Source organism: Daphnia magna, unplaced genomic scaffold, assembly GCF_020631705.1.
Source record: "Daphnia magna isolate NIES unplaced genomic scaffold, ASM2063170v1.1 Dm_contigs021, whole genome shotgun sequence".
Classification (NCBI taxonomy): domain Eukaryota; kingdom Metazoa; phylum Arthropoda; class Branchiopoda; order Diplostraca; family Daphniidae; genus Daphnia; species Daphnia magna.
The window spans coordinates 402,615-423,612 of record NW_025533118.1 but is presented as its reverse complement, the minus strand read 5'-3'; the positions used below and the strand labels follow the sequence as shown (position 1 = coordinate 423,612).

The 20,998-nt window shown below is 38.1% G+C and overlaps 3 protein-coding genes and 1 pseudogene across 3 annotated transcripts; 2 read left to right on the top strand and 2 right to left on the bottom strand.

Annotated features, from left to right (window-relative positions):
• The first annotated feature begins 1,757 nt into the window (after positions 1-1,757).
• LOC123477399 (rho-associated protein kinase 2-like) lies at positions 1,758-3,254 on the top strand. Its single transcript, XM_045180734.1, has 5 exons — positions 1,758-1,896; positions 1,962-2,237; positions 2,301-2,557; positions 2,628-2,831; positions 2,903-3,254. The coding sequence occupies exons 3-5, from the start codon at positions 2,356-2,358 to the stop codon at positions 3,064-3,066; spliced, it is 570 nt and encodes a 189-aa protein (XP_045036669.1). The 5' UTR covers positions 1,758-1,896; positions 1,962-2,237; positions 2,301-2,355; the 3' UTR covers positions 3,067-3,254.
• A 1,298-nt stretch (positions 3,255-4,552) lies between these two features.
• Positions 4,553-5,268, bottom strand: LOC116931797. Its single transcript, XM_045180735.1, has 2 exons — positions 5,151-5,268; positions 4,553-5,083 (listed from the first exon to the last, which is right to left on the bottom strand). Exons 1-2 carry the CDS (start codon positions 5,213-5,215, stop codon positions 4,714-4,716), a joined length of 435 nt encoding a protein of 144 aa, XP_045036670.1. The 5' UTR covers positions 5,216-5,268; the 3' UTR covers positions 4,553-4,713.
• A 291-nt stretch (positions 5,269-5,559) lies between these two features.
• On the top strand, positions 5,560-8,638 carry LOC116932789 (annotated as a pseudogene).
• LOC116932788 (probable ATP-dependent RNA helicase spindle-E) lies at positions 8,604-10,321 on the bottom strand. The gene is made up of 8 exons (XM_045180689.1): positions 10,283-10,321; positions 10,155-10,218; positions 9,664-10,089; positions 9,492-9,600; positions 9,158-9,435; positions 9,048-9,088; positions 8,925-8,983; positions 8,604-8,859 (listed from the first exon to the last, which is right to left on the bottom strand). Exons 3-5 carry the CDS (start codon positions 10,051-10,053, stop codon positions 9,272-9,274), a joined length of 663 nt encoding a protein of 220 aa, XP_045036624.1. The 5' UTR covers positions 10,054-10,089; positions 10,155-10,218; positions 10,283-10,321; the 3' UTR covers positions 8,604-8,859; positions 8,925-8,983; positions 9,048-9,088; positions 9,158-9,271.
• Between the last annotated feature and the right edge of the window lie 10,677 nt (positions 10,322-20,998).

The following is a 20,998-nucleotide window of genomic DNA, read 5'->3' as shown; positions in this document are numbered from 1 at the left end:
AAGGATTACCCGAGACACGTTAAACCGCACCGACCTACCTACCTGAAAAATAGCTGATGGGTCATTACTCGGGTAGGTGCTTATCAAGCGGTTTTCTTTCGTTTAAAATACCCACTTTAAAAGATATGGCCCAGCCTTAACTTAAAATGGGTGTGCAAATGAAGGAAAATAAATAAAACTATGATGTATTGCAAAAAACAAGTCAAATAGGGTACACAGTAATGATATCGGGTTTTGGAACCGGTTCCACTACCCGAATGCCCATGAGTTGAAATTCACAATTATTACAGTTATTTTAATGAAATTATATCGTTGCTTAATTAAGTAATATTCTAATAAATGAAAACAAAATTATAAAGTTAAAAGGCATTGTATTACGGAAAGGAACAGAAAGAAAAATAAACAATAAACATAAATAATAACAAACACAAAACAAAAAAATAACGGTTCGGGGGTTTTGTGTTTTTGCCTGACAGGGTTCAGGTCCCTGAACGAGATGGAGTTGCAACTGAATGCGTAAGGCAAGTTGCGCTAGTATAGCGAATTGAGCTGCCTATCTCTTGCTGCAAATTGAGGCCAGGGACCTGAACCCTAACAGGAGTTGTCGTCATGTTTTGCCTGACAGCGTTCAGGCCCCTGAACTAGATGAAGTTGAAGAAAGAGTCACAGGAGTTAGGACCCGTAAGTGGTACGTTGCCAGAATGTTTATTATACTAGTAATGGTTTTTATCGGTTTATTTAAAAATAATAAATTATTATGAATATTAGGGCTTTTTTAAAATTAGGAAACATGTTTATTTTGTAAGATAAATATTATTTATATTCTTTTCGTATTTTTAAAAATTATTACTTAAAAAATATTTTACATATGGCAACGTTCGTTAAAAACACAGGCTACACAACCATAGCCCACTGGATGTAATAGTTAAAGCCTGGAGCTTCCCTATCTTGCCCGTTCAATCGTTTTGACGCACTCCCTACCTCCTTTTTTCCTACTTGGAATGGACTTCAGCGCGTTCTACTGGTGTCGAAGAACAACATTTTTCAAAATATAAACATGCCGTTTTTACAAATACTTCGCTAAATATATAACAATTGTGTTTTACGTTTATTTTCAAATTTTTTCTTTGTTGTATGAATACAAATGCAATGTAATTATTTTTTGAAATTTTCGTTTATTTAATGTAAATATTGTAAAAAATGGTGCTAACACTGAAAAAAAAGGCAAGAATCAGATAGGGTCTGAACCTAATACCAATTCTCATTTAATGCACTTGTTAGACGCGTTAACCACTCAGCTATGCTATACCTGAAGTATATGATATAACTAATAAGATAACTCTACTACTAATAAGAATCATAATTAGTCTTTTTGGATTGAAAATTTTTTATTCTTGATAATACAGGGCCTTTTCGTAATTTGACGTTTAGCAATAATAAACACAAGATAAAATTGATGCTTAATAATTTTTGTTTACTTGTATCCTTGTTATTCAATTAAACAGGAGAAGACTTGCAATGAAAAATATTCCAAACCCGTAACTTTTGTCTTCAATTTCAACACTTTCAAAAAAAAAAGAACTCTAACATCAAAACGCTAAAACGACAACTAACTGTTTTATTTGTTTTTTGTTTTGTTAACGATTGTTCAATGAAGTTCCAAGAATCTTTGGTGGTGGTGCTAGTGTCCATTCGAGAATAAGCTCCTCCCATCGCCGGAGGGGTGAGTCACTTTTACAGTTCTAGATTTCAGGCTTGAACTATTACATCCAGTGGGCTATGACACAACACACAAGCGACACAAGCTGGGCCAGGATAAAATGCAAGAAAATTGCATTTACCTTTTTTTTAAAACACTAATTTACCCCCATCGCTGAAGATAGTGGGTGTGTTTAGGTAATCGTAACTTTCACTCTTCTTTTTTCTTTTTTTAATCCCCATTTGTTTTTTTGAACTTTCAGAATCGTTTTGTGGGATTATATTATCCCCCCCCCCCCTTTTACTTCAGCTGGTACCTTTTTTTTTATGTGGTTCCTCCTTGAGTCGGATGTTTTCCCTTTCAGGACTTACAATCGTCACTTTATGAAGAGAATCAACTCCGAATCAAAGTGCAAATGGAGGTTGAAAGCAAGGATTCCGAAATTGAACAACTATCTCAGAAGTTGGCTTCGGCATCAGCTGATACCGTATCAAATATTAGTAGCGGAGCAGAGAACAAATCAGAAGAGGGAGTTCAAGTGAGGAGTCCAGTGTTTTAACGTGCATGTAACTCATCTTAACCTAATCTTTGCGTTTGATAGGATTCTTGGTTAGAAGGCTGGCTTTTTATTCCTTCAAAACAAAATATTCGGCGCCATGGTTGGCGAAAACAATACGTGGTCGTGTCGTCCAAGAAGATCTTTTTTTATAATTCAGAGAGTGACAAGCAGAACCGATCCCGTTCTCATCCTAGACTTGAACAAAGTCTTCCACGTCCGTTCTGTTACACAGAGCGATGTCATACGCGCTGATGCCAAAGAGATTCCCCGTATTTTGCAGATTCTCTACGCCGGCGAAGGTATGGAAATCTATTTATATTTGTTTTATTTTAAATCAGCCTTTTAATTTTATGTTTTCTGTCCCGGTAGGCGAATCTCGTAAACCAGACGAGAGCACCCCACCGCCGGATTTAGTCGGTCGTGAGGAAAAACCTGGAACTGTTAATCACAAAGGCCACGAACTTGTGGCTATTAGTTTCCACATGCCAACCACTTGTGAAGTGTGCTCAAAACCTTTGTGGCATATGTTCCGACCCCCACCTGCCCTTGAGTGCCGCCGGTGTCGCATCAAAGGTATTTAAACTAATCTGATAAGTCATAGGATAATCACAAGTGGCTAATTTTTTGTTAACCTCATTTTGCAGTTCACAAAGAACATTTGGATAAGCGTGAGGAAATCATCGCTCCCTGCAAAGTCCACTACGATCCTAATACAGCCAAAGAGATGCTCTTATTAGCAGGGACGTTGGAGGAACAACAGCAGTGGATATCGCGTCTGTCGAAAAAGATCCAGAAATTTAATACTTAATAGATAAACTGTTACTCAGCTGGTCTATGCGGGTATTTGACATTCTATGATTCGTTTAAAGTCATTAAATGTCACGAACTCGAAGACTAACATAATTGATTGAATCTGAAATTCATCCCTGCTGATGTGATTGCATGCGAAAAAGTTGCACAAAGTAGCAAAACAAATCAATAGAAAAGTGCAGTTGATGAACTCTCTTCTCTTGCAGTAAATGAGATTGTGGCACCGAGGGAATACGAAAGATACAAGAAAATAAGAAATGGAAGAGAAAGCTTCTTCTCGTTTTATTTGATGTGTTAGTGCGTGCGTGCGTGAACCACGTACAAGTCGGCGCGGATGGCTCTGCGCAGTCGTTCTGTGATTACGGAAAGGAGATGTGTTCAGCGTTAGGTCGACCTGGGTGACAGTTGGTCAGCCTTCGTCAGCGAAGAGAGAGTGTTACCCGCCTGCAACTGTTTGTTGATTGCTTCACATTTTTTCGAAAGAACGATCTGGTCCGTCATTCACTGCGGCCTATACATCGAGTGTTGATCTAGTTTGTGTCGACGGTCATCGTCCTCAATTGCAAAAATATGGCCTTAACGTACGAGTAGCGTTTGAGGCAACAGGTTGCTTTTGGAACGATTGTTTCTTTTCAGCAACACGTGTGGTGCTTTCGATTCTTTCCAAATGCCGCGAGAGCAGCAGCTGGATCGTGTGGGAGGAGGCGGAGTGAGTCGGCAAAACAGACGGCCACCACTGATCAAGAATCAGTTGGATGCTTTTTAATGTTAGATCCTCACTACAGCAATAGTAGCATGTATTTGGGCGATGAGGGCACTTATGTCTGTAAAGCATTCAGTCCTCGATCTTACGTCATTCAAAAGGTACTTTTGAAAAAATATTATACTTTTTTTTCCTCGCTCCGCCCTTACGTTTTCGTTTCGTGTTATTATTGGGTTTTTAATTGCTCGGTGTCGTCTGGATGTGGTAGATCCGGTGCGGGGGTGTTGTCGAGCTGGATTGTATGAGAAAAGAGAAAAGGCCGATCAATACACGTCGTTGCTCGAGTGGATGGTTTTTGGGTGGGCGGATACATTCGATCGAGGGTGTGCAACAGGGATTCTTTATTTTCCCTCTTTTTCTCCGTATTTTCCGATTTTTTTTTTGCGCCCCAAGATTTCCGATCAGATGAATGGATGAGCAAAAGCGGCTGTGCAGAAAAGGGTTGAGATCGGATGGAAGCTCTGACGTCAGCAGGCCCACGTCATTCCTGCGATACCATTGATCGGTCATATCCCACTCTTGACTATTTCAACCTCTCGTCTTTTCGATGTTTTCAATGGCACTTTCCCTTTGTTTTTATTTTTACTGTTGTTGCGCTACGTTCTATCTTGACAACCGTATCTGTTGTGTATTGTGTTGTCGCTAATAGGATTTTCAAACAATTTAAACAAAAAAAAATTTAAAATACACATTGTATTTAAAAAAACATACACCATCACCAACATTAATTAGGGCATTCGTTCAATTTATGTCCCCTCTTTTTACACTAAAAAAAATGAAATTAGATATAATTAGTTTATTTTATATAATTTCTTCTTACTTTTATGCACTGAATATGCCTTAATCGGTTTTCGGCGCTTCTTTTGCACCTTTTTTTTTTTCTTAGATGGTTGTTCCTGGAAATAGATAAATTAAAAGATTAATTAGAAAAATTAAAATAAATATATACAAAAAAATCTTACCGCATGATTGGATGCCATTGGTGACACGACGGCCGGGCGGCAAGATGGCCGGTGGAACCACGGCCGGCGGCAAGATGGCCGGTGGAACCACAACTGGTAGCAAGATGTCAGGTTGTTCGAAAGGAGCATCTTGTCCATCAGACACCTGCTCAGGTTCCCCGGCCGAATCGCCGATGCTTAATGGTGAAGCTTCGCTGGCCAGCAAAGCCTCGCAATATAGCAAGGCTTCGCCGTCCAGCTCTACCTCACCGTTGACATCGGCTGGTCCGGCCTGTTCCACTGTAGCAGCCCTAGAACAAATAGTTAAAATACGTTAATTAAATTAAAAAAAAGAATTTACCATAATTGTTAACTTACCTTAAATTACGTAGAAATTCCCTAATGAGGGACCTGCAGTTTTGCAGTTTGCAAAATCCGTCCATTCGGGTGTGTCGTTCCCGACATATTTTAGCAAATATTGGACCTTTCGTCGATTTTCACAACCCTACAAACGGCGAAGAAAAATAATTAAAAAACAATAAGATAAAAAAAATTTTAAAATGAAATTAAATTTGATAATGTTACACTTACCTTCGGTTTAAACAATCCTCAACCTCGAAATCTTCGTACATGTTGTACATGTTGGAGGGGACTTGGTGGATGGGGACTTGATGATTCCGCGGCATCTTGGTGATAGATAGTGAATGAACCTTGAGTTCAAAGGCCAATCCAAGGTCAGTCGTTTTCAAAACGTTTTCTTATTTATTTATTTTCCCCTTAGGATATGATCCAGTCTGGCAACCCTGCTTATCCATCAGTTTTGGATGCAGTCGCCGAGGTGAAGGCGTTGTTGAGTAGAGTAGGCTAGAGTTAACCGAAATTCAAGTTAATAATTTTAATTCTAAGTTAACTGCACCAACTAACCGAGTGGAAAACCGTTACCCTTTTTTAATGATTAAAATGTTTTACGATTGCTGTGAACATTTTATTGAACCCGTTTTACAAAGACACAAGTTGATGCTTGTTTTCGATCTCATTTGGACCAATGCAAAGATAGAGATCCCACGTAACTTCCTTGTTTTTCTTACAGCGCTCAAACAAATCAAGAAAGCAATCAAATCATGGCTTTACAATCCCCTGTTAAATTCAAGGAAAAAGGATGAAACGCAGCCTGTCATCCATTCAGATTGTTCGCCATCCGGTTTTCTAGCGAATTCTTCTCCTATAATTGCAACAGAAGCCTTTTTCATAAAAAATGACAGTTTGAACAGTGAAGCGGATTTTTACCACTCCTGAGGAAGTATTGAAAGAAAATATCTTGTTCCTGGTTTTAAACGAAAAATATGACGAGAAATTCCTTTCATTTGAACTATTGCGGAGACGTGATCGAGTTTTCGCGGAAGCATTGTTGCAGTGCAGTTGCTTAGATGTGCACCTTGCATTAGCAAAGCGAAAAATCCAAAATGTAAGAAGAGAAAACTCCATTGATGTTGAACAGTTTGAATCAGTTACAAATCCTGAAAAGGGCAAAGTATTTGAAGTTTCACACTTCATTGATTCTAATAATGTGACGAGAAACTTGAGCATCGAATTGAATTGGGACGAACAATATGTTGGAACCATTCAGCCAGACCAAGAGAAGATGGCCAATAAAGAAGATTGTGAACGACAAGTCGAAATTGATCAAACAAGTTCGCATTACGGCGTGTTGGTTTTCTGGCCCAAGCATCGTTCTATTCAGATATATTGCCGTTTTGGTCTCCATTCACTTCTCCTTCAAATGTGTAAATCGCTGGCATCTTTACCCAAATGGAAAGAAGACACCCTACGAAGTTTCAAAAATGATTTGCGACAGTTAATTTAATTTTGTTGTGCCGAACCTGAAAAAGCATGGATCAAATCGGGGATGGAGAAAGGGGAAGTGACACTACGGTTGCTCCGGTTATGTATCGCATTGCGAGCCCGTGAAGAGGGTCTTGATTTGTTGAGGATTCTGGGTTCAAATTTCGAAGAGAAGATTAATGGTGGAGTCGCATACTGTGAGTGTAACTTCGAGGGAATTCAAAACGAAGAAGTGGCTTATGCCATAGCGAAATTCGAGTGTCAAGTAGCCGGTCAGTATGCAGTTCCTGTGATATGGGATTTGTTTGTTGATGCTTTTACAATTTTCTTTTAGGTTGGAATGTAATCGCTGATCTAGTTAAGAAGTTGGTTACGCCTGATCGAATCGCCAAGCAGTTAATTCCAATTTGCAAGTTGTCAAAGTTCTTCTTGAATGTCAATTGCATTGAAGGAGCCAGAGTGGTAGGAGACTGCGTTTCTTCTTCGTTCGACAAAACTGACAAAACCCAAGTTTCGAAATCCAAACTGTGTGATGTGCAAGCTTATGTTGACATGATAGTGGTGTTGGAGACAAATCGTGACACTGCGGACCCGGAGAAAATAGCATCGTTTGTTCTCTTTTTTTCTAAGCTTAAACCATCTCTTCAATGTCGTTTAACATTGGATTTCGCCGCCCAGAAGAACCATTTTCTAGGAAGTCTACATTCATGGCAATTTATATTTCGAGATTTGTGCGAAATTTTATCAGTTTCGTGTAAGATTCAGTCGCCACCTGCCAAGACACTTGCTTTCGATTTCATGAAAGCAATTGAAGCCTGGTTATTGGAGCTGTCACAAGAAATAGAGCTGCGTCCTGAGTTAAAAGAGCTCGTTGAACCACACATTAAGCTAGAATATGTTGAACTTAACAACGAGTCAATTACATCACATAAGAGTGTTCTGCAGACAATTCAAGTAAGTACCTTAAAATTTTTTTTCTAAACTGTGTTTTGCTTCCTTGCCTAGCTGACTTTCGGTTGACTTCTATGGTTTAAAAAAAATTTGTCTCAATTTAGGTCTCAATGTTTCGTGTTACTTTTATGAAATCTAACCTTGGGTACTTGCTACAATCAAACTTATTAAAAATTTTGATATAATCGTCACGGAAGAACCCGAAAAATTGCCTGTCAGTGGTGGCAAACTGACTGTCAAGGTAGCTTAGAACTGTGGGATACTTCTACTGCCTTCAATTCACAAGGTATTTATGTTCTGTTTCAAGATTGCATACGGAAATATATATATATTTCGCTCTCAAGGAGATACTTTGAAAGGGTCATCTGAATTGGGCGCACCTACTGACGATTAGACGACTGCTACGAAAGAATCAAATTCTGCGTGCAATTTGACGATATCACCGGCTATTGACTGTGATGATTGGAATGCCACATCAGATGCTTGGACCTCAACGAATGAAAGCCCACATGCATCATCAGAAAAAACAGTTGGAAAAGCTCCAATCGACGATGACTGGGGTGCAAAGGCTGATTCGTGCAAAACCGACTCTTTCATAGCTGATTCGACCGAAAAAGAAATATCCCCACGTCCAAATGAAACACAATCCGTTGATGACTGGGGAGCATGTGCCGATGCTTGGGCGTCCAATAGCAAAAAAACATCGCATGCCACTAAAGCAGGAACCAACAGCGGTAGTCAGTCGGATTGGGACCAACCTGACAACGTATCTGCTTCAAGTTCCAGACCCATTGCGTCAGAACACTGTGGAAAATGGTCTAATGATTTAACGCGGTTAGCGCACGCAAGCGACACGAACACAATTATTTAAAAAATGAGAAGGAAACGCGTGATGTGCTATGGATAATTCTATTACGTGATAATGTATGTGCTGATGATGATGATGACATGATTGAAAAAAAAAAGATTCGCGGGTGGTCAGCGCCATCCAGCCTTCTTTTTAAATAGCAATTTAAATGTCTTATGTAGACCTGCCACTCCGTTAAATATAGCCCTCTTTTTATTCACCAGTATTCACCAGTTAGCATAATTCCATAAACACGTCCGCTAAAATGGTAGCAGCACGATCAGGCCAAGGCTGAACTAATACTGCTAGTACTGCCATATTATTGGGTCCTCGCGAAGGTGAAAGTTCATTGAAGATCAGCAATCGTACAATCAGAGGAAGCTGATCGGCCTGCTGCTCAACCAGTTCTTTGAAACAAGTTAAATACGACTGAAGCAGCGGTTTACTCTGCAATTCAAAATGGATCATTATCCTTATTAAAATCCTCTTAGGAAATACAACCAATGAACAACCTTTAATCTCAAACGAAGAAGAGTATTCAGAACATCCGTATGCAGACGAAGAGTTAGAACTGAAAAAAAGAAAGAAACATTACATAATGAATACAATAACAATCATTCAAAGAATTACCATACTTAGGCATAGCATAGGGGTAGTTCATACTCCCCCCTAGAAACTGATAACGAAAACCGTAATATTATATTACATTTATTGCTCTTTTAAAATAATGCTATTGTATACTGACCTCTAGTTTTTGAAGATGTTCACTATAGTAAACGCGTATGTCGTGAGGTCCACCGTGCTCCACTTCAATTATGGGACCGTTGCGAAATGGTCTTTTGGGCGTGAACGGAAAGTTTCAAATGACGGGGCTATTGAAATATTGGCCAAATTTGTCGGCATCAAAAGTAACTGACATCAGAAAGACTTTAGTTGTCGTCCTCGTATGACGGAGGAACTTGAGGACGACCAAGAGAAGGAAGTCAGTATCTTCATCCCTCTCGTGTACTTCGTCAATAATGACTGGAAAAGAAACAGACATTAGCATAACAAGATTTTGATAATAGTCAGGAACTTACTGTGGGTATAGCCTTCAAGGGATTTTTTGGCTACTAATGCTTCAAGAAGGCATCCTGTGGTCAGATAGGTGAGCAAAGTTGATTCACTTACTTGATGTTCCATGCCAACCTAGTAAACACATAGCTTTCAATAGTAAAAGTGATAACAGTGTGACAAAATATTCAAAGTTACTCTGTATCCAACAACGGTTCCCAATGTCCAATTTCTTTCATAGCAGACCCTTTTGGCTATGCTAATGGCTGCAATGCACCTTGGTTGAGTCACAACAATGTTGCATGGAGTTTTGGTTCGGTAGCATTCATCTAAAACAAATTGGGGAACTTGAGTGGTTTTACCACAACCGGTAAAGCCCTTAACAATGATGACATTTTCTTTTTTGAGAAGTTCAAGAATGGCTGTTCTTTGATTGTCTATTGCCAATGGACTTTGGTTAGGTGCCTCGAAATTGTAATCATTGAAAGCAGATGCCTTTGCTTGGAGACCACTAACATCCAAAGCATTAAGCATGTCTTCACAGATGGTAGATTCATCTTCGAGCATGATCTTGCCAGCACCTATCATTCTGCGTTCTACGAATCTCTGTTTTCTAGCAGCAACCTGAAAAAGACACAATAAGTTTGAAACAATGGAATCCAAATATGTGCAACATACAAGAGACTTACTTCCAAGAACTTTTGCTGTTCTTCTTCTCGATAATGATATTGTTGTTGTCGAGCATGTTTACTACTGCAATATAAAAAAATATATAAAAATCTACTGTTTAAAACATTTTGTTAAAGAAAAAACTTACTGTTTAGTGACTGTTATACAGCCTTCTGCACTGACTGCAATGCATTGACAGTTGTAAGGTTACGCAAACAAAAGCGAATTCACTGCCTAGGATTCGGCAACCAGCTAGGCAACAATTACGCAAATTAATTTTTTAAAACTGTAATAGAATCAAATGAAAAAGCCACTATACCACGTATCAAATTTTGACAGAATTTTGTACAAAATTTGGGGACGATTGGTCATTCAGGGAAGAAACGTATATGGAAATACATAATGGACATTAAACCTTCTGAGATCTACTACTACTACCCTACCCCCTACATAAAATTGTTATAGTCTTTCAGTATATATATACAATGTATATTATACATATATACCCTCAGGGATAAAAGTATAAAAGCACTTGCTTTTCCATAACATACTTAAATGATATTTTTTTTGTTTTACAAATAAGTTTGTAAATAAAAATAAAGTACGTTGACTTATGGCACTTGATTTTAGTACTTAATTCCTTTAAAAACACTATTATCTAAATTACTTACTTAAATTATCTAAAAACTATTATATTTTTTTAAGTATGTTCAATGTGATAAGTATAATCATTTTAGTTTAAGTATGGTAAAAACAATTAAAAGTATGCTATTTTCTTATTTCAGTGTACAGAAAACACTTAAATGGCAAAAAATAAGTACTCTTCAACCGCTGTGTACCATTACTGACTCTTTTCAATTCTTCTATCACAGCACCGATTGGCCGGATGTCAGCTCAATTCTGTTGAGACCCGGTTCGGATTTCGTAGTAGGGTCGTTCAGTTTTTCCGTAACCAAACTATAGACATGTAGGTCTAGCACGATCAACCTTTTCAAAGGGTGGTCTAAGGGGATGATGGCTGCGTGTTTGGCCTCGTAGGGTAGCATGCTTTGTTCCAGTCTACCACAACTCGAAGGGATTCCCATCTTATCCATAAATGATGTAAGATGTTAGACGTAAAGTTGAGTGGACTGGATTCCCCGCGGTGAGGTTTCGAATGTCTGCTTGGAAGTCCGTTTGTTGAACTTCGGTGCTTTCTGCAAATCAAAACTTCTTAGCCAAAGCGGTGGTTTGGCTAATCGTTTCTTTTCGGCTCTCCAAAACCGTTGAAACTGAGTCAATCTTGCTAACATTCTTCGAATTTGGTCCACATCTGAATAGGGGAGGGTGGGGCTAGTTGGTACAATTTTTTAAATTTCTTCTCTGGTTTCTTTAATTTTTCATATTTTGGCACACAAAAAATTGTAAAAGAAAGCTCAGATAACTAGCTTTCTCATTCTATTTTATTATTTGATCTACGTTGAAGAATTCATATCGAAATCAACGTTCAAAAAGCTAAAAAAAATTTGCCTACATGCCCCACTAATGGGGTAAGTTGGCAGTGGTAGTGGAGTAAGTTGGCCCCATGTATTTCAAATATGGATTTCAGTGAAATGTTGATGTTGTTAACAAACTAGAATAACATTACAATAAACAAAAATCCTATAGTTATTTTAGAGTGGGAAACTCAGAAATAAGTTGTGATAACTTACATAAAGATTAATAGCCTTAAATGCAAAAATTAAAAAATAATATACATAATTCAGGCAAACATTTCACAGGTGAAAATCGTATAAAGTGAAACCCCTAAAATGTCCCAAATTTTGGCCTCTAATGCATACCTCTGTTCACCATAAGTCATATCTAGCAAAAATTCGACTTACAATTCCCTGACATTTTGACAGGCCATGTACTATACATATGCATGTATAATGCTTATGCCGACATGCCCCATGTTGCAATGTATCAACTTGCCCCAACCCGGGGTTTATTCAAATAAAAAATTTTATTACACGTTTATAATTAATTAAAACAAATCCATTGTTACAGTTCAATAGAGGACACAATTTTCTATAAAACTAATATTTTTTAAAAATTATATGCATACTAAGAAAAGATAAAATTGATGAATACCAAGCACGCAACTATTGGGAATTTGACGCAAAAAATTTCGTTATTTTCTATTTCCTAAACTATTTGGGATAAATTTATAAAACTGTGCACAAATGTGCGCACGATAAACATCTTTGACTTTGAATTATTTCAAAAAAAGCTCTTTCACACAATTCTTCTAAATTAGGAATTGCAAATTTGCCCTCCTGCCAACTAGCATACCACTCTCCCCTACTGATCGACAATGATTTCCACAGGACTTGTCAATATCGGGATGCTTGTGTCGTCTACTGCTTTGTTGTTATACGGCCATTGCCAGCGTTAAGACGGTTTGTGGGACTGGCCATGTATTGGAATTTGTGTTTAAAAAGGAAAAACCCGATAAAAAACTGATGGTTGTTTGTTGCCAACTTTTTCCTCCCTATTCATTGACTAACACTGTCCGCGGGATTTAAATCCCCTTGGCACATAATTCCATTGTTTTGGAACGGAGGTCTCTAAGAATTCACTAAGCCTGTTGGTGATGTAACGTTCGAATTTGCAGGGCGTAGACTTATCCATTGGAAAACAGTTTGAGAATCGCTCCAAAGAAAAACCGGGTCGGCTAGCGTCCCTCGTTCTTCAGTTCTGGTTTTGGATAATTGAGAGCTACACTGTTAATCTTGACTTTTGGTTTTCGTTAGTTAGGGTGCAACGATTATCGCGTCTGATTATCGCAAACTTCTTCTGCTGTTTGTTATTGCATACGATTTCTCTTAGTTAAAAAATTATGAAAATCGTATGTTGGTATGCGGTAAACGATTTTTGTTTGTTTTCAATGAACTGAAATCGTCAATAGTTGGTAATTACCAGAGGATCGCTTGCGACCCCGAAAGAGATACTCCGCATGTAGATTTAGCATTTTCTACAATTGGAATTTTTTTAAAGAACCAAAACTATTTTGTTTCTTTTTACTATCCCCGATTTATTCCTATGCAACCATAGTTTTATATGCACCCCTCTTTTATTTGTGATTTCTTCTTTAGAACTTTATTACTTTTCCTAAAAACATATTTATCTTTCAACGAACGTTTCACATAATTTTATTTGTAGTTCGACCTCAAGAATTAAGTATAAAAGCCTTTTTTTCTTAAAAACGAACAGTTGAATCCGTTGATCAGTTGATCAGTTCAGTCCTTTAGCGTTGTTTTCCCAAATTTCTGTTCTATTTGGAATACAAACTTTCACTCTAAACGATAAACACGAAGAAGTAAGTTCAACTTAATTCATTAAGTAGCTTACATTCAGGCCCACCTTTACCCACGGGCCACCCGGGCGGCCACCCGGGGTCCACAGGTTCAGGGGGGGGGGGGCCACGGCAGCAAAAAAAAAAATTTTTTTTAACTAATACAAAAAAAAAACGTGAATTAAAAAATGTATTCTTTTCTTTATTGATAATTTAATATGTTTGGCAAGTTATAGAAATATGTAATACAGATTTTTTAAATTCAAAAAGGGTGAAAGTGCGAGCAGTACTGCAATAGCTACTTCAACATCAGGGTGCCTAGGGGGTGCTAAAAGTAATCTTGAGAGCTAGAGCCCTAGAGGGCAAATTTCTAAATTATTGAAACAAAAGATCAACGCTAATGGGAAGACTCACAGGGATTAGTGATGACTAGTTCGTTGAAAGAAGCAGAGTCAATTCAAGTCAGGTTACTCAGCTAAATTCTGTTTATTGAGTGTCTGACTGTGTCTTTTAGTATGAATACAGAATCTAAAAATAAAAGGGCTTCAGGAGCAAAGAGAAGGAAGGAGTCAGCCATAAAGAAGAAAAAAGTTGAACAATTTTTGACGGAAGTTCGGAAACTTTCAGTGTTTTTTCGTCCGATTAGTGCAAGCTCGCAAAATTCAAGATCTTTTAATGTGTTAAAACGAGTCAAAAATGCCTTTCGTTCAACTATGCTTCAAGCTCGTCTGTCTTCTTCACTTCTATCACTTCTTCAAATTGAAAATTCAATTTTTCAAAAAATCAATTCTGACCAAATAATCGATCAATTTTGTTCTGCAAAGATTCGTCGTAAATGTTAGAACATAAATAAAGTCAATGAGTAATGAGTTTCCCTGTATGAATTTAAAATATTTTTTTACGGGTGGTTCCAAAGAGGGGAGGGGGGGGGCCAATGGAGAATGGTGCCAGGGGTCCCCGTCCCTATAGAGACGGCCCTGCTTACATTTGGTGGCAGTGGAATCGAACACGGTTTCCATGTTAAGTTGAATTTTCTGTGTTTTTTTTTTGAACTTTTGAGGTAATAAGTTTTACTTATTGCCTTCTCTGAGTTTTTAGTGTGTTAAGGTTCAGTCCCCATGTGCGTCTCAAACAATATTTCAAGTAATGAATTATTCTTTTTGTTGCCCTGCATTTTTCCTCGATATGTTTTGTCCATTTTAGTTTTGTGTCCAATTAAAAACCCACGAATCTGACATTCAAAGAAGGCCGAACGGCAACGTTATTGATTTTTATGTTATGGTTTCCTTGGGCTGATGTTTTGGTAAAGATAAAAAAAAAACGGACTTGAGGGGGATTGATTTCTAACAAGATATCTGAACAGCTTTGATAAACTATTTCACTCTGTTATCGATACGCACTGACTTTGTACTGTAGGTAAATTTTCGACACTTTGTATTATTTTGCGAACACGTTAGATCAAACTGACATTTAAGTGTTACCATACTGTTAAATGGGAAACGATTGACGTGACTGTAACTGGCGAATTTTTGTCTGTAATTAACGCCACCAAACGTGTTCTTCCCTTGTCATTGCGTCGTCTATGTTCCCCTGTCATCGTTCTCGCCTATGAAACAATACCGATCGTGACAAAGCCTCTTCTAGCTATTTCGGAGTTGTAGGATTCAGAACACACTCATTTTTTGAAAGTGTAAAGATTTCTAGTCTATGTATTTGCCAATAGACAACTCCAAATAAGATGTTACAACCATGCACTTATATACCGAAGATTGAAGGTTAAGAAGGGAGGGGTTTACAATAACTTTTACTTTTATCATGAAGTGTTAGCCTCAGGGAAGGTTGCATTCGTGACGACCTTCTTGCTAGGTGGGGTTGCTGTTGCTGGGAGGGGTTGCTGCAGTCTATTACATTCCTTCCCCCTTCGACAAGAAGAAATTGGTCCTCCAATTTTTCCTCTCTGTTTCCCGATTTTCTTCTTCTCCTTACTTATTTCCGGCATGTGGCGTGGCAGTAGTTTAATGAAAGTTTGTTTTTACCTGTAACCAGCTTAACCTATTTTCTTTCCTTCACCGTTTTCTTTGTTTGTTGGGCTATGTGTATTTAGTTGGAGACACGAAATACAAGATATGTTCCTTTTACCGTTATTCATTGCCTTTAGGCTAATAAGAGTGTTAGTTAATAAATGATTGTCTACGTTCCTTTTTTATACGAATGCTACGAGCTACGACAGATTTAAATTTTTTGTCTGCTTTTCTTCTCTTTTCTTCTTTTAGTTTTTTTCTTGACGTTTTTTTACGTCGGTCCGTCGTTTTTCTTTCTTCGTTCGTTTTTGTGTTTGCTTGTTATTGCTTGTTGCTTGTTGCTATTTTTTTTAAGGTTAGTTGTTTTTAGATTCAGTTTCCGTTGAGCATCTGCAATTGTCTTCCCATACCATTCCATAACCCACAACGTAAATGCACGTCGTTTTTTTTCTTCGTTCGTTTTTGTGTTTGCTTGTTATTGCTTGTTGCTTGTTGCTATTTTTTTTTTAAGGTTAGCTGTTTTTAGATTCAGTTTCCGTTGTGCATCTGCAATTGTCTTCCCATACTATTCTATAACCCACAACGTAAGTGCACGTCGTGTGTTTTCCTGTGCATTTGCGAGCTTGATCTGATTCCCAGTTTTCTTCCATAATAGGGTAAATACTGCGTTGTTTCGGTGCACTTGGTTGAGCTGGGCGTGATTGTGAGGGTTTTTCCATGGTAAGAGGTGTAGGAGCCGTCATCCTAGTGAATGGTTGTTCTATTATTCATTTTGGTAGTTGAATGTTGAATGTTGTTTGAATGTTGAACGAATTTGCGATCATTGAAGTTAATTCGTGTGCTTCTTCAATATTGACTCCATATCTTCTTAATCGTCTAGTTTGGCGAATTTTTTCCATGATTCTTGTGAAAGGGTCACAAATGATGAATATGCTTAGGCATACGATGAATACAATGAATCCGATAATAGATAGAATAAGAATTTTCAATGTGTCGAACCATGAAAACATGGTACCTATCTGATTATCCTGTTTTTCTGACATCAATATGTCAGAAACTGATTTTGAATCCGATTCTTGCATTAGGCCTACTAAATCATTTAGGATATTCAATTGCTCCATTTCCATTGTTTCGTGCGCTGGATGGCTCTTCAAACTGTAATCGAAGTCATTTAAGTGTAACTCTTTGAACTCCGTGATAAGGTCAAAGTTCGACATGTGGATGTTTGCTTTTTGTTTTACCCATTCTCCATCTGTTGAATTATGTGGCCAGGTGTGATGGAATCCATTTAAATTTACCAAATGAGTTTTCTAAAAACAATCAGAATATGGATGTATAGACCATCCATCTACTCCAATTGTGCAGTTTTTATCTTTGTAGATAAAGAATGGTTGAAATCCACATTTGGATTCTTTTGCGGAGATGAAAATCCGTATTGTTTCACATTGTTAAAGTGTCATCGCTTGTCCGACGCCTTGCACTCTCGTACAGATGGGTAACCCAAGCGCTGAAGCAGCAAGAATGCCTTTACTTTGAGCCAGAATCATGGCTTGAGTTCTCTTTTTCGTCGAAAGTGGACAATATACATCGTGGATTTCTTTTGCAAGTTTGTTTTCGTCTTCTGTTTCTATACTGATTTTATATTGCTCATGCATTTTTGAAATTTCGAATTTGATCTTTTCATTGAATTCATCTATATTTTCGGGTAGACCGCTTTCTGTGTCTCCTTTTTGTGGTACCTCCGGTATCTGTTCTAGTGTTACCTCGGGTATTTCTTGCTGAGATGTTTGTTCAGTGTCATCAACAATTTCCATTATTGCATCTTCCGTAATAGTGTGATCCTTCGTGACTGGAGGATCTTTTATTTTATCAGCTGTTGTGTGATGTGTTGTTGATTGGCTCATTAATTCAGTTGTTGTTGTTGTTGCCGTAGTTGTTGTTGATTATATTTTAGTGGACGTGATTCAGTTGTAGTTGAGGGCAATGTAGGTTCAGTATTTGTAGTTGTAGGCCTAGTGGTTGTAGTTGTTGGCTTAGTAGATGTTGTTGTGTCTGTGGTAGTTGTAGTTGTTGGCTGGGTTGTTGTAGTTGTAGGCTTAGTTGTTGTGGTAGTAGGCTTAGTAGTTGTAGTTGTAGGCTTACTAGTTGTAGTCATGGGCTTTGTAGTTGTTGTAGGCCTAATTGTCCGTGATGTGCTTTTAACGGTCGTTTTTATGGTTGTTGTGGCTATTGTTGTTTTAATTATTGTTGTGCTTAATTTTGTAGTCGGTTTTGCTGTCGTCGTGGTGCTTGAAGTAGACAAAATAGATTTTTGTGTGGTGGGAGTGGTTAAGTTTTCGTTGTTTGCTTTACTTTCTCTTTTGAGAAGAGGTGGTATAGGTGGGAGTTGTGTTCCGTCCAATGATTGTTGAGTGTGAAGCGCTATAATGGCTGCTGCCGAAAACGTCCGTATTTGGTGCGGGTTTCAATATTCGAAGCTAAAATGTGGTTTTCTACTTGATCCATGGCAATGTCTTAAACTCAGACGTCCTACTTTTAGTGTGAGACATTTTCTGTCTGACGCCGGTGAGTGTAGGCCAGTTCTGTCTGTTGCCATCAGCTGTCCTGTGTGTTCGAAAGTGCCCTAAATTGAACTGGTGTTGGCGCATTCCTGTAGAATAAGCATCGTTGTGTTTGCTTTGACGCAAGCATTAGTGTTGAACGGTCTGATGGTGAAATCAGACGTATGCTCGAAAGCTTGGCCTTTGTTAGTTACTTTGCTGCAGTTTCCTACGGATACTTGTGATTGCACTAGGGGATCGTTGCTTGTGATAAATGTTTTCAGTTCATCTTGACATTTTGTCCAATCTGTGTCTCAATTTTCCACGGTTAGTTGTTCGTTAAGTCCGTGATGTGTGACACATTTTTCATTTGGATATGGTCCATTTTCTAACAACCCCCAGGCGATCATGTCCCAGATGACATTTCCACTGCCATGGTTTGTTTTCATGATACCTCCAAATATGGGTGAGTTGATTGTGGTTGTAACCGTTTTCCGTTGTTTCAATAGAACTTCCTGTATGTCTTCCAGTGTTGCGTCGGGGAAATTTTCTACTAAAACCGGGTTGGTGTTGATTGTTTGAAAAATCCATTGCTGATTTTTCTTCATGTTTTCCTCTGCATCAACACATTGTTCCAATTTTAACGATCGGTCGAGTCCTAACGTAAGACACATTTGTGATTCTTGAGAGAATTAATAACAATTTATTTTTCCAAAATCCATCTAGTTTATTCTTCAGAACAGGTCGCAGCGAAAATGTGATCTCCATCCGTCTCCGTGATGCAATGTTGCTATTTTGTATACGTCTCGTCGTCTCGTCTCGTTGGGACCTCCAAATGTAAAGGTTTCTAGTCTGTGTATTTGCCAATAGACAACTCCAAATAAGACGTTACAACCATGCACTTATATACCGAAAATTGAAGGTTAAGATTGAGGTTTTGGACTGCAACTTCCAAAACTTTATGCATTGAAATGAGGGCTATGTCGTCAGCACGCCGATGATTTTACATGTAAAATTAAATGTTGAGTTTGTAATCTCCTCTGCTAAGATGATCCACAGGAAATGAGATAATATCCCTCCCTGTGGTCACCCAATCAGAACATGGTATAAAAACGTATACTGACCGTGTGCAAGACTTGCCATTCTGTTTTTAAAAAGACTTAATAATACGAAGTAGATAGGGAGGGCATTTTCTCCTTGTCAATGCTGCTAGGATAGCAGCGGTCCAAGCACAGTCGAAAGCTCCACTTTCGTCCAGAAACAGCACTGTCGTGTACTCTTTTTTCTGAAATTATTTTCAATTATTTGGGAAAGAGTGTGCATAGCGCTCTCAGTTCCTTTTCCCTCTCTGAACCCGTGTTGGTTTTCACCAAACCACTGGTTTTTGTTCGAGAGCCAATTTAATCTTTCATGTAGTATTTTCTCTAGTACTTTACCCAAGGTGTTTAAAACACTTATGGCTCTAAAACTTTTGGGGTTGTTGTATGTATCTTTCTTCGGTTTCCTTAGAACAGTAATTTTCGCCACTTCCCACTTTGTCGGGTAGTGACATATATTAATACAAGATTTGAAAAGCGCTATCAGCAAGTCTGCAAGCATTTCGATTGTAACTTGGATTAGTTCGATACTGATACCGTCTTGTCCAGGAGCCGAGTTCTTTTTTTAGAGAAAAACCGCATGGTCAACCTCTCTTTTTGTTATTGGTGGTGGTTCTGGTTCTATGGCATTTGACAATAAGTAGTTTTGATATGCGTCGATGTACTCTTGCTGCTTTCCCTCAATGGGCTTTGGAGCTGGGAAGAAACTCTTACTAAGCTCTGACATAATCTCCATTTTGTCTGTTACCTTACTGTTATTCACTATTAGCTCATCTGGAGCAAGCTTTTTAAGGTTTTTTAATGGGTCGACGTTTATATCAATCGATATAATTCTTTTTTGTGCTGTGTACCTACTTTTTTTCTTAGGAGATTTTGATATTTGGACTTTAATGCCCGATACATTATCATATTTTCTTCGCTTTTGCATTCCTCGACTCGTATGATTTCTGTTTCTTGAATGGAAGAATTTGGAGTTCCTCACTCCTAAAATCCAGTTGATTTTTAATTATTAGTTTTTTTTTATAGCTTACTGTTTATTGCACTTTTTGCTATTATCTCTGTTAGTATCTCGACTACGTCGTACAGTATCCTGCACAAAAATCCGAACACCGATTTAATTTTTTAAAGCCACCTGTTGGCGGGGTAAAGGGTTTTTGTTTGTTTTTCTTTAAGAGGGTGGGTAGACGGGGTGATGGATACATAGGGCAGGGTTTTGTAAGTCTAGAAAATTTTGTTTATGCCTCAAGGTATTACGCTTTGAGGCAAGTAATAAGTCGGGACATTTTTGCAACCCCCAGGGTGATGTGTTTTTTTAAAACGACAGTTGGAAATGTTGGTTTTAGGCTGGGTAATATTCCTTACCCAAAATGAATTAGAGAGCTGCCTGTGCACATCTATGTCGATACCGATGGCATATGTTTAGAGCCTCTGGATGCAACGCCGTAGATCCGTGTTCGATTCCTGTTAAATATTTGCGAGATATGTCTAATATTTATAATAATTTTCATTCAAATATGCCGATGATTGATTAATTTTTTAAAAAAGAAGTGAATTATTACTTTTTAAGTTATTTAATAAACAAAAAAAGCACATATTGCTCGATGAAAACTTGTTTTATGTATGAATGAGAATTTCTTGTAAGGTAACCACAATAATTCATCACCTCATGTGGAATCGAACACCGATCTCCAGCATCACTTTCAGAAAGGCTACACCTACGCTATTGACAACGACATAAACATCCACAGGCAGCTGGAACATAAGCTAAATTGTTTCGGTAAGCAACATTTCCAAGCCCAAGCCTTAAATTTTCAACTGTCGTTTAAAAAAACACACCACCCTGGGGGTTGCAAAAATGTCCTGACCTGTAACTTGCCTTAGAGCGTAATA

What these genes read in the sequence shown, in the direction of transcription:
- LOC123477399 (XM_045180734.1), top strand. Translation starts at nt 2,356, where the DNA reads ATGGTTGGCGAAAACAATACGTGGTCGTGTCGTCCAAGAAGATCTTTT. An exon ending in GATTCTCTACGCCGGCGAAG is followed by an intron (nt 2,558 to 2,627) that starts GTATGGAAATCT and finishes CTGTCCCGGTAG; the next exon opens with GCGAATCTCGTAAACCAGAC. An exon ending in CCGCCGGTGTCGCATCAAAG is followed by an intron (nt 2,832 to 2,902) that starts GTATTTAAACTA and finishes CTCATTTTGCAG; the next exon opens with TTCACAAAGAACATTTGGAT.
- LOC116931797 (XM_045180735.1), bottom strand. Translation starts at nt 5,215, where the DNA reads ATGGACGGATTTTGCAAACTGCAAAACTGCAGGTCCCTCATTAGGGAA. An exon ending in GAATTTCTACGTAATTTAAG is followed by an intron (nt 5,084 to 5,150) that starts GTAAGTTAACAA and finishes TATTTGTTCTAG; the next exon opens with GGCTGCTACAGTGGAACAGG.
- LOC116932788 (XM_045180689.1), bottom strand. Translation starts at nt 10,053, where the DNA reads ATGATAGGTGCTGGCAAGATCATGCTCGAAGATGAATCTACCATCTGT. An exon ending in GAACCGTTGTTGGATACAGA is followed by an intron (nt 9,601 to 9,663) that starts GTAACTTTGAAT and finishes TGTGTTTACTAG; the next exon opens with GTTGGCATGGAACATCAAGT. An exon ending in CCTTGAAGGCTATACCCACA is followed by an intron (nt 9,436 to 9,491) that starts GTAAGTTCCTGA and finishes TTTCTTTTCCAG; the next exon opens with TCATTATTGACGAAGTACAC.